The sequence below is a fragment of the Bison bison genome, unplaced genomic scaffold (assembly GCF_000754665.1).
Source record: "Bison bison bison isolate TAMUID 2011002044 unplaced genomic scaffold, Bison_UMD1.0 scf7180017864118, whole genome shotgun sequence".
In the NCBI taxonomy this organism is placed as follows: domain Eukaryota; kingdom Metazoa; phylum Chordata; class Mammalia; order Artiodactyla; family Bovidae; genus Bison; species Bison bison.
In genome coordinates, this window is record NW_011494690.1 from 2,178,672 (window position 1) to 2,191,659 (window position 12,988).

The 12,988-nt window shown below is 37.6% G+C and overlaps 1 protein-coding gene across 3 annotated transcripts in view; it reads right to left on the reverse strand.

Annotated features, from left to right (window-relative positions):
• Positions 1 to 401: 401 nt before the first annotated feature.
• Positions 402 to 12,988, reverse strand: part of AP4E1 (adaptor-related protein complex 4, epsilon 1 subunit) — a 67,643-nt gene continuing 55,056 nt past the window's right edge. For all 3 annotated transcript variants that reach the window (XM_010839493.1, XM_010839492.1, XM_010839494.1), the window contains 5 exons: positions 9,690 to 9,948; positions 6,774 to 7,331; positions 5,547 to 5,737; positions 1,539 to 1,696; positions 402 to 646 (listed from right to left, as the gene is read on the reverse strand). In XM_010839493.1, coding sequence (XP_010837795.1) covers positions 486 to 646; positions 1,539 to 1,696; positions 5,547 to 5,737; positions 6,774 to 7,331; positions 9,690 to 9,948 — 1,327 coding nt within the window. In that variant the 3' untranslated portion in view covers positions 402 to 485. The remainder of the gene's footprint in view (positions 647 to 1,538; positions 1,697 to 5,546; positions 5,738 to 6,773; positions 7,332 to 9,689; positions 9,949 to 12,988) is intronic.

The window sequence follows — 12,988 nt, forward strand, 5'->3', positions numbered from 1 at the left end:
CATTATTGAAAGTAATGACTTGCTGACCAAAAAGCATATACTGCATTCCAAAGCCAAATATGAATTTGATTTAGGATTATTAAGTCCATGTCTCCCCTCCATTAACGCAGAAAACTGAGACCTGGCTTTACTATAAATCAGCTTTAACACTAGAGTAAATCTGCTATAAAATTATTTATAACAAAATAAATTATTTTCAGACCCTCTACACTAAGTGATATATATAAATCTTTAGCAGTTTATAACATTAGCTTAGGCCACTTTTTTAGGACCCAAACCTACTGTACAATCCTGAGTAAAAGGTTAGGGGTACAGTTTCTTGGGGATCTTTCTTGATCATGAACCATAAAGAAAACACATAAAACCACAACCTGTAATAATCCCCATTTTCATTAGAAGTACCATTAATTCTTTTTACTTTGGTAAATAAGTTTATCTATGTAAACCATTTATTTTGACGGAGTAAAATATAAGCAGAGCTTTTGCTAGGATCCCTCCATCACTTTTTGACACTGATAAAGTAAATAGTCAGGAAGAGTAGAACAGGAGGATCTGAACCACAGGGCTAACGTGTCACCATGAACTCGGAAATGCAGCAAGCAGGGGACGGATGGGAGCAGTTGACAGGCCAACAGCCCTTCATTACCTACAACAAAGCAAAATCAGAAATTCTTTAACACAAAAAGACTTCAACAGACAGTTCTACAAAGAAGATATACAAATATCCAATAAGCATGTGAAAAGATACTCAACATCACTGATCATTAAGGAAATGCAAATCAAAACTAAAATGACACACTACTCATACCCGTTAAAACAGCAATTATCAAAATTCTACTTTGGGGTATATAACTAAAAGAACTGAAAGCAGGGACTCAAACACAGATTATTTGTATATCCATGTTCAAAGCAGCATTATTCAGAACAGCCAAAAGGTGGAAGCAAACCAAATGTCCATCAAAAGATTAACTGACAAATAAAATATGGTGTATTCATAAAATGTGACTGTATTTAGGCTTACAAGCAAGGAAATTTTGACACATAACATGGATGAACCTTGAAGACATTAAAGTGAAATAAGCCAGTCACAAAAGGATGAATACTGTATGAGTCTACTTAGATGAGGTACCTAGAGTAGTCGAATTCATAGAGACAGAAAATAGGATGGTGGCTGCCAAGGGCTGCAGAGGAGAGGCAATGGAAAGTAGTGCTTAATGGGTACAGTTTCAGTTAAGAAAGAGGAAAAGGTTCTGAAAATGAGAGTGGCAATGGCTGCACAACAAAATGAAATATATTTAATGCCACTCACCAATACACTTTATGATCCAAATGGTAAAATTATGCTACATATACTTTACCACAGAAAAAAATTCTTTAATAAAGTCTGCACAACACACTTATCAAAAAGATGCTCATAAAAAAAATGCTCATAACAGGATATACATCCCTAAGAAATTAGATATTTTTAAGAGTTTGCCTTCTGATTGTAAGAAAAGGCCCCATAAACACAAGACTGCCTTCTCAAAAACTCTACAAACCTATAATGTCAACAACATGAAGTCTTAGTTCCCGTTGCAGGGCCTTTAAGGTAGAACGCAGACCAGCTTGAGATTCTGACATCTTTACATTTTGTTTCACATCATTTGCAAAGGATAACCAGAGTTTACCAAAGTCTTCAGTCGAGATTTTTAATGGCCTGAAAATAATTGTGAAAATTAGATTTATGTCCATAAGAATGAAATGATTCTAAACAAATACATTTCAACTGATTCATGGGAATAAAAAAAAAAAATCATTACAAATCTAAATCCTATGAAATCTATGTTTTTTAAACCAGACATGATCAGAATGCTGACCAAAATCCTCTAACTTGAAGACAATGCTGAAAACAGATGTTATTACAGAACAAATGTCTTTTCAATAAATCACCCAGTTCTTTTTCTGCGCATTAGTCATTACAGTAAAATTTCACCAAATAATTTCATGAATCATTCAAATATAAAACTTTTCTTTCATGTATACTTTAGACTGGGGATTCCCAGGTGGCTCAGTGGGTAAAGAACCTGCCTGCAATGCCAGAGATGCCAGAGATATGGGTTCGATTCCTGGGTCAGGAAGATCCTCTGGAGAAGAGCATGGCAACCCACTCCAGTATTCTGGCCTGGGGAATTCCATGGACAGAGGAGTCTGGCGTGCTTCAGACCATGGGGTCACAAAGAGTCAAACATGACTGAAGCAACTGAGCACACATACTTTAGATTTGGGGACGAGACACTCTATCAAAGTCATGTACAAAAGTACAAATACAAAGATCCAGCGCCTTAAGCAAAATGGACCAAGAAAGAATTTTAATAAATACAGTTTTTAAATGGTTCAAGCAGCTAAAGATCAAATAGTTAACACCGGGATATCTCTGGGGGGAATGGGAAATTTTTATATTCTACTTAAATTTTTCTATATCATTTAAATTCTTATAATAAGTACTGATTTTATAATTAGAAAAAAAATTTTTAAGATACAGAGGATTTTACTCATAAGAACAGAATTGTTTGTGGCACATATGCTGTGCTTCTTCAAGTTACTAATGTTCACCATGGGACATAACCTTCATAGTCACAGAATCTAAGTTTTCTGAAGGCTGGATTTTATCTTTTCAGCACGGCAGGCATAAATACATACTCTTTGACAGACTGATAAACATGTTCTTACTAGAAGACTTTGAAGAATGGGCAAAAATTATAGATGGATATGGAAAGTTAAAAAAATTTTTTACAGATATTCATTGGTATTCTACATTCTTCCTTCAGGCATGCTTCATTTTAAAAAATGTTTGAACACAGTACAATATATTCATAATACTAAATGAGAGCAGAAGGGTTAAAAGATTGTTTTCAATTATGCGGGTAGCACTGCACAAGCTAGTACAGTAACTAAATGCTGTATGTCTAATAAAAGCTTAACAACTTTACTGGTCATAGCAAACACCCTCTTTCAACAACACAAGAGAAGACTACACATGGACATCAACAGATGGCCAACACCGAAATCAGACTGATCATACTCTTGGCAGCCAAAGATGGAGAAACTCCATACAGTCAGCAAAAACAAGACCGGGAGCTGACTGTGGCTCAGATCACAAACTCCTTATTGCCAAATTCAAACTGAAATTGAAGAAAGTGGGGAAAACCACTAGACCATTCAGGTATGATCTAAATCAAATCCCTTATGATTATACAGGGGAAGTGAGAAATAGATTTAAGGGACTAGATCTGATAGACAGAGTGCCTGATGAACTATGGATGGAAGTTCGTGACATTGTACAAGAGACAGGGATCAAGACCATCCCCAAGAAAAAGAAATCCAAAAAAGCAAAGTGGCTGTCTGAGGAGGCCTTACAAATAGCTGTGAAAAGAAGAGAAGCGAAAAGCAAAGGAGAAAAGGAAAGATATAAGCATCTGGAATGCCGAGTTCCAAAGAACAGCAAGGAGAGATAAGAAAGCCTTCCTCAGCGATCAATGCAAAGAAAGAGGAAAACAACAGAATGGGAAAGACTAGAGATCTCTTCAAGAAAATTAGAGATACCAAGGGAACATTTCATGCAAAGATGGGCTCAATAAAGGACAGAAATGGTATGCACCTAAACAGAAACTGAACATATTAAGAAGAGATGGCAAGAGTACACAGAAGAACTGTACAAAAAGAGCTTCACGACCAAGATAATCACAATGGTATGATCACTCACCTAGAGCCAGACATCCTGGAATGTGAAGTCAAGTGGGCCTGAGGAAGCATCACTACGAACAAAACTAGTGGAGGTGATAGAATTCCAGTTGAGCTATTTCAAATCCTAAAATATGATGCTGTGAAAGTGCTGCACTCAATATGCCAGCAAATTTGGAAAACTCAGCAGGGGCCACAGGACTGGAAAAGGTCAGTTTTCATTCCAATCCCAAAGAAAGGCAATGTCAAAGAATGCTTAAAATATCACACAATTGCACTTATCTCACATGTTAGTAAAGTAATGCTCAAAATTCTCCAAGCCAGACTTCAGTGATACATGAACTGTGAACTTCCAGATGTTCAAGCTGGTTTTAGAAAATGCAGAGGAACCAGAAATCAAATTGCCAACATCTGCTGGATCACTGAAAAAGCAAGAGAGTTCCAGAAAAACATCTATTTCTGCTTTATTAACTATGCCAAAGCCTTTGACTGTGTGGATCAGAAGAAACTGTGGAAAATTCTGAAACAGATGGGAACCAGACCACCTGACCTGCCTCTTGAGAAATCTGTATGCAGGTCAGGAAGCAACAGTTAGAACTGGACATGGAACAACAGACTGGTTCCAAATTGGGAAAGGAGTACGTCAAGGCTGTATATTGTCACCCTGCTTATTTAACTTATATGCAGAATACATCATGAGAAATGCTGGGTTGGATGAAGCACAAGCTGGAATCAAGATTGCCGGGAGAAATATCAATAACCTCAGATACGCAGATGACACCACCCTTACGGCAGAAAGTGAAAAAGAACTGAAGAGCCTCTTGATGAAAGTGAAAGAGGAGAGTGAAAAAGTTGGCTTAAAGCTCAACACTCAGAAGACTAACATCATGGCATCCGGTCCCATCACTTCATGGCAAATAGATGGGGAAACAGTGGCTGACTTTAATTTTTTGGGCTCCAAAATCACTGCAGATGGTGACTGCAGCCATGAAATTAAAAGACACATACTCCTTGGAAGGAAAGTTATGACCAACCTAGACAGCATATTAAAAAGCAGAGACATTACTTTGCCGACAAAAGTCCATCTAGTCAAAGCTATGATTTTTCCAGTAGTCATGTATGGATGTGAGAGTTAGACTATAAAGAAAGCTGAGTGCCGAAGAATTGATGCTTTTGAACTGAGGTGTTGGAGAAGACTCTTAAGAGTCTCTTGGACTACAAGGAGATCCAACCAGTCCATCCTAAAGGAGATCAGTCCTGGGTGTTCATTGGAAGGACTGATGAAGCTGAAACTCCAATACTTTGGCCACCTGACGCAAAGAACTAACTCATTTGAAAAGACCGTGATGCTGGGAAAGATTGAAGGCAAGTAAAGGGACAATAGAGGATGAGATGGTTGGATGGCATCACTGATTCAATGGACATGAGTTTGAGTAAACTCCGGGAGTTGGTGATGGACAGGGAGGCCTGGTATGCGGCAGTCCATGTGGTCGCAAAGAGTTGGACATGACTGAGCGACTGAACTAACTGAAACACTAACATTAGTTTCTCTCAGAAGTTTTCCATAGGTTAGCCAACCCTATCCTATACAGGGTCCCCCAGACTATAATCATCCATCACACCATTTACTTCCTGTTCATAGGACAATTCACAGTTATACATGCATCTGTATAACTATTCAATATCTCTCCCTAGAATGAACCCTCTCCTCCCTTTGTGGTGTTATACTCCCTAGCACCTAGTACAGTGCTCTGTCCAGAGAAGAGCCTAGTAAATACTTGCTGAAAGAATGAACAACTTGAATTAATATTCCAAAAAATATTTACCTAATGAAATCTAACAGTGATAAGTTTACTGAAAATTCAAGCTGAACAGAGTGAGTATCCATCACTTGATAAGTTATAAAACCAGACAGATTTCCTTCTGTAAATGGTTTTTCCATCTGCACACTGTATTGAAAAATTTTGGTGCTTTCTGCTTCTATTACGGGCAAACAGCATCCAGGTTGCTCAGTGATCTGTAAATAAAAGTAAAGTAAGTACTGAAGAAGGTATCAATACAGACTTTCACATGAATACCAATATTCTATTTAACTGAATTGGTACAAAAGCATACTATAGTGAGATATTAATAACAAGCCACAACACTAGGATAACTGACAACTTCACTTGAGAAAAATTCACTAGCATAGATAATTAAGAAATAACAATACATAGGTCAGAAGTATGCAACAAACAGCATTACAATGAAAATGTCTGTGTGGTTTAACAACAACCAAAAAACAACAACAACAACAACAGTCCTGTGGCTCTCAATACTAACTAGTAGCAGGTTTTTAAAGCTAGGAGAATTTAAAGAAAAAAAAAAAAAACAAAAAACAGGTCTATCTTTCCCTCTCATTCTCCACCCTTACTCAAATCAAGTTCTGGTGGTAAAGCTCAGACAACTGAACTGGGTTTTGGTTTGTTTTTAGGTTTTTAGAATTAGGTGATTCTAATGCATATCTATGGGCTTCTCTGGTGGCTTAGCAGTAAAGAATCCGCCTACAATGAGGGAGCTGCAGGAGACGTGGGTTTGATCTCTAGGTCAGGAAGATGCCCTAGAGGAGGGCACGGCAACCCACTCCAGTATTCTTGCCTGGAGAATCCATGGACAGGGGAGCAGGGCAGGCAACAGTCCATAGGGTCGCAAAGAGTCAGACACAACTGAAGCGACTTAACACAGCATGGCAGCACAACGCACACATCTACAGTTAGGAATTTCTGCCAGGTCAGGCCCAGGTAATATCCCACTCAATGCATTCTAGCTCAGAGAAGAAATTGGATCAGTTTTCTCAGTCTTCTCTAATACAATCTTTATTATGTTCCCTTGTCTCCTTTGAATGATTTGTCCCACTTAAAATAATTTTAAAAATCTGTCACACCTTTTTTTTTTGCTAAAGAAGAAACAAGGATGTGGGAGAAATTTATAAGCCATCAGAAGCATCAACAGTAGAAACACTAAGGAAGCACTGTCCATTTAAGGCAGAAAAAATAAACCATTCATTGTCTTACCTTGAAATTTTCTGCAGGAGCCATTTCTAAGTTAGCACTTTTCAGTTCCAAACCACTCTTATTAAAAACTGACCAGACCACCAACAAACAATCATCTTTCCAAATTTTGTAAGAAGACACAGATATGGCTTCATTATTACAGACCTCCATAAGATCTGAATGTATGTGTTCAGTAGTTTCTTCCAACAAAGAAGAAGCTAAAGAGATTTCATTGGCAACTGAGGCTGGAGTGGCTTGAGGAGGATGAAAAACTTCCATGTTGTTATCAGCAAACAAAGAGGGTGTAGACAGCCTGCAATTTGAGATTTTCTCAACCAAGGGCAGTTCTGTCAGTGACTCAGAATCCAAAAGTTCTGAACTGAGAGAAAATTTCTTTAATTCTTTGTCTCCTCTATCCTGCAAATTATCCAAACAATAATCTTCTTCGTAAGTCACATTTGATGAAGAACTAAAGGAAGAACGGATTATATTTTGATCAGTGGTTGTTTCCTCACTTTTGGTTTCTTTGATTTTTGATTTCCTTCTAAACTTGTGAGAAATGGTATCTGCTTTTCCGAGCTGCAAAGATAAAACATAATAATACAAAAAGAAACCATTCTACTACATCATGAGTCAAACTTTTTTTTAATCATTTCAAATGAACAATGTAGTAACTAGCTAAGGTTCTACCTATTAGAGATGAATAAAATGTTAAGCCCTAAAATTCTGACAGCTACATAAGCTAAATCTACTATTAAGCTAAATCTACTTCTCATTAAAAACACATAAAACCAGAAAAAGAAATAAGGTCAAAAAGTCAACAATGAACAATTCTAAATCTTGTTAGACTTCAGAATGCTAGAGTACAGAATTGCACAAGTTAAAAACAGTGAGAAAATTAGCAATTTTTTGTTTCCAGAGTTGTCCTGTAGAAGCTAAAATACCCTTAAACATAGGGATGGCTCAAACTTTGGCTCAGTAATCTATAATAGTCCTATTTTTATGACCTGTGAGTCAATAAACAGGGAAGAAAAACTGACTTTACCTTAATAATCAACTAGCACTGGCTAACTAGAACTCACAGAAGCAAAGAATTCTAAAAGTGACTAGTGAAGTACATTACAGACTCAGGGGATGGGAAGAGCAAATTTGCTATTCTTGAGCTAAGCCTCCCAAGGAAATGGCTGAGAATTCATGCAAGAGTGATGGCTCAAGAGCCCTCTTGCCTCACAAAGAGATGACTGGATGGCATCACCAATGCAATGGACATAAATTTGGGCAAACTTTGGGAGATGGTGAGGGACAGAGAGGCCTAGAATCCTATGGTCCATGGGGTTGCAAAGAGTCAGACACAACTGAGCAACTCAACATTATTACATGTATTATTAAAAAATAATACATGCTAATTTTACATAATTATTTGCTTCCCCTCCTTTCTACATGATGCCATCTGAGTTATAACACAGTTCCTCACATAATTCAGAGCCCCCCGAAACAAGGAAATACACTCTTTTTACACTCTTTTTTTCCAACTAATCTAGTGACAGCTGAAGAAAAAAGAAAAATGTGAGGGGTAATGCAGAAAGGATTTAACCTAACTTAAATAGAAAAACATCCTACTTACATTTCTTATTTTGAGCCCACCAAAAAAAAGAAAAGTCTAATTAATTTATCACCCTGAATGTTCTCCTGAGAAATACTCTGAAAGCTATGTACTTTGTTGAGAAGGCAGAAATCCTTCAACACCAGGAAAAAGGCTCACCAATCAGGGCTTCATAAGCCTTGGAGCACCCTGACCCTGATGCTCTCTGACCACTGAGAACTTGCCCTATTAGTGACAGATCATTCAATGGAAACCACCACAGCCTGCTGGAACAGTTCACGGACTCAAGATCAGTCACTCTGCTGCTGAACTACACATGCTGAGACAACATTAAGATACATTAATTACCTATTAATACTTTTAAAATGAATTCAATTCACTTTTTCTGATTATCAAGTCTGACAAAAATAAGCTCTGGAAAAGAAAGAGATACAGGCAAAGAATGTAGCCTAGAGACTTGACTAGTGTTGACAGAGATGGAGGGAAAATTCCACCAAGGGAGGTGAAGGATGAAAAAAACTGTGATATAAAACTGAAGAAAATATAGCTCTAATCATAATTTTGCACTAGGTGGGATCATTTGCCCACCAAATGGAAAATTACATATGGAATACACAGACACTCAAAAATAGCACCTGTCCTTCACTCCACAGTTTATTCTTTTACTAAGAGAATAATATATCAGCATAAAAATTTTTGCAAATCATAATCAAAATTTCTGAATATAATTATCACTTTTGTATAATTCCTTTCAACCTCAATACACTTTTATCTTAACAGTTACAAGCAATATAAAAAATTAATATTCTGGGGTTTTTTTGCTTGATATATGTAAGTATTTTTAAATTTTACAATGTAGTATTTATCATTTTTAATGACAAAGTCATATTCAGTGCTAATATAATTTATGTACCCATCCTCTTAAGACATCTAAATTGATTCCTATTTTTCACTATTAAAAGTAACCATTTTAAGAAGTACTTTTTCCACAGACACATCAATATTGTTAACTATTACTATTTTTATTTCCATCAAGTCCCCTTTCCACTGAGGCCTGTCCTTTCCACCAATGGGGGTGATAATACACATGGTCATATTTGCAACTTAATCTGGACTCTGACCCTTGCACTGACTAAAGAGAACACCTGACTGAAGCTGAGCCAGTAAGATTTTCTCCTTCAGGAATATAAAAGGTATGTCACTGATGGCTTTGGAGCTGCGGGAGCCATTCCCACAATGTGTATAGATTAACAGTCATGAGCTTCTGTAGAGCCAGTTTTTTTGTTCAAAACAGGGGACATAAGATTCTCAGAGGAATATAACTGACTACTTACCAAATTGATTGTACTTTCTGATCCTAGCCCAACAAACAATGATGATGCCAGCAGCTGCTTTTCTTTCTCCTCTTTAGATTGGGTAAGGACTTGAGATGGATCCTTTTTTGTTACAGTTTGATCTCCATTCTCCATCATTATACTCTCCTGAGGAACTGGCAGAGCTTCTGTTTCATCACCAGTTTTGCTTTCTTTCTTGGGAAGATAGCCCTCTTTCCCCCACAATTTCTTTATACCTTCCAGCTTCAAGCCATTTGTCCTAAGGAGATTGATAATGAAATCAAGTCAGTTTAAATAACTGCTAAATGGTTACCTTCATGAGGCATTTTTTAAAAAACACATCTTTGTTGTCATCTTTTAGAAATAGCTTTCAGATCATATTCTATAAGCCAGAAATAAAATTGAGATCTACAGTTTTGATTTTAGTTAAAGCCAACCTTCACCAACCCTCCAGCCAAAATATTTAATGCAACAGAACTCAAGGCTTAGTTTAAAATTTCAGATCATTTAATTTTCATTTAATTGTTTGAATAAGATGTCCAAAAACAGAAATACTATAAATCAGTTCCTTTCAGTGTATGGACTTTTCAAAATTATCCTTACTTCTGATGGGTTAAAGATCAGAAATGACATAGTTTCATAGCTATAATCACTTAATGAAGGAATTAACACTCTATAAATTCACTACATAAAATCCTGTGGAAAGCAAAAAAAAAAAAAATTCATTCAAATCTACTCCTATGTGTAAAATTACCTTTAATCCAAAAGATTTTATTAATGTGAACACAATCTACATTTTCACCTATTATTGCTGTTTAGTCACTAAGTCGTGTCCAACTCTTTTGAGACCCATCCAGCTCCTCTGTCCAAGGGATTTCTCAGGTAAGAACAACGAAGTGGTTGCCATTTCCTTCTCCAGGGTTCTTCCTGACCCACGGATTGAACCCACATTCCTGCACTGGCAGGCAGATTCCTTACCACTGAACCACCAGAAAAGCCCCATTAACTATTATAAAGTACATTAATAAAAATGAATGAGGTTTGATCTATAAAAGAAAAAAGTATTAATGATACTTTTGGAAAAAGCATGAATGTTAGGAGTTAATACCTGAGGTGAAGAAGAATAAAGCAGTGATTAGGATTAAGACTCATCTACTGTTGTCCCAGAAGCTACAGCTGCAAATCCTAAGTGTAGGCTCAAACAACCAAAGACTGCCTCTATTGTTTTCATTTAAGAACCATGTGTCCTTGGCACCAACTCATTAAGTATCTCTGCCATGATCTAAAACTGCAGTTTTAAAATTTGTGCTACAAGATAGGCAGATCATGAAATGACTCTATAATAAGATTTCAGAAATATCTGTACTGATTGTTATTCTACTTCATTCTACTTAATGATTTGTTGGAATCACAGTCAGTTTGATTTTCTGTAGTACTCCAGAAACAAAAAAAGATCATTATACTTCATACTGAGTGAAGAACTAATGCTATTAAGTACCAACTGTCTAAAAGAAAGTCTAACGCTAATAAAGAACGCCCTACAGGAAATCAGTCCATTCAACAAATGTTGAATGTTCCTTTATAAATATCTTCATTTCTCTCTTTCAGGTACCAAAGAGTTTTCTTAAAAGTTAACAAACAAACAAAATCCTGTTACTTATCTATCAAACCTTTCAGAAGAAAACTGGTTGATCTTGTGTGAGCAGATAAAAAAGTCATCACGGGAGCCACTAAAATGACCCTAGCATCTCTAGGATGCTCAACAGCAACAAGGGATTCATGAATCCCCCAGGAGAATGACAGTGTGTTTTGTAACCTTGTTTACCAAAACATATCCTTTAATTATTAAGGGGTAGTTTAAAAAAAAAGAGAGAAACTCTCCAAATGATTCAAATATTAATTTAATAAAAAAAAAGAAAAGTAAGCGTAGTAGATCCTGGGATGTTCCATCCAGATCCCCGTTCAATGAAGGAGTCACTGGTGCAGCTGCTGGGACTGTAGAACCCTTAGGGATTTGCCTCAGTTGTAGAGTCACATCAGTTGCAGAAAATGCCCTTTTCCCAGGCCACCCACATCCAATAATTAATGAGCAGACATACAGAGTCCTGGCCACCCATTTCAGCCCAACTCAGGACAGCTCTGATGGGCCATTCTAGCTCCAGAGCTTCCAAGTGAGTTGGCAGACACTGTTGTTGGCAACAACAACATTGATTCTAGACTTCTTTTTCTGCCCAACCCTCTTCTTTTCCTTCCCTTCCACAGTTGACAATGCCAAGGACACTCCTTAATATTTTGCATGCTAAATTCCATCTCCAAATGCACTTCCCAGGGAATTCAACCCACAATAACTGGCAAAAATGAGAAAGGGAAGGAAAATGGAGCCTGCATTATTGTTGTTAAGTTGCTAAGTCGTGTCCAACTCTTTGTGACCCCATGAAGTGCAGCATGCCAGGCTTTCCTGTGCTTCACTATCTCCCGGAGTTTGCTCAAGCTCATGTCCATTGGGTCAGTGATGCCATCCAACTATCTCATCCTCTTTAACAGGCACACACACCTATCAGTTCAGTTCAGTCACTCAGTCATGTCCGATTCTTTGTGACCCCATGAACTGCAGCACACCAGGCCTCCCTGTCCATCACCAATTCCCGGAGTTCACTCAGACTCACGTCCATGGAGTTGGTGATGCCATCCAGCCATCTCATCCTCCGTCCTCCCCTTCTCCTCCTGCCCCCAATCCCTCCCAGCATCACAGTTTTTTCCAATGAGTCAACTCTTCACATGAGCTGGCCAAAGTACTGGAATTTCAGCTTTAGCATCATTCCTTCCAAAGAACACCCAGGACTGGTCTCCTTTAGAATGGACTGGTTGGATCTCCTTGCAGGCCAAGGGACTCTCAAGAGTCTTCTCCAACACCACAGTTCAAAAGCATCAATTCTTTGGCGCTCAGCTTTCTTCACAGTCCAACTCTCATACCCATACGTGACTACTGGAAAAACCATAGCCTTGAATAGATGGACCTTTGTCGGCAAAGTAAAGTCTCTGCTTTTTAATATGCTATCTAGATTGGTCATAACTTTCCTTCCAAGGAGTACGTGTCTTTTAATTTCATGGCTGCAATCACCATCTACAGTGATTTTGGAGCCCAAAAAAATAAAGTCTGACAATGTTTCCACTGTTTCCCCATCTATTTCCCATGAAGTGATGGGACCAGATGCCATGATCTTCGTTTTCTGACTGTTGAGCTTTAAGCCAACTTTTTCACTCTCCTCTTTCACTTTCATCAAGAGGCTTTTTAGTTC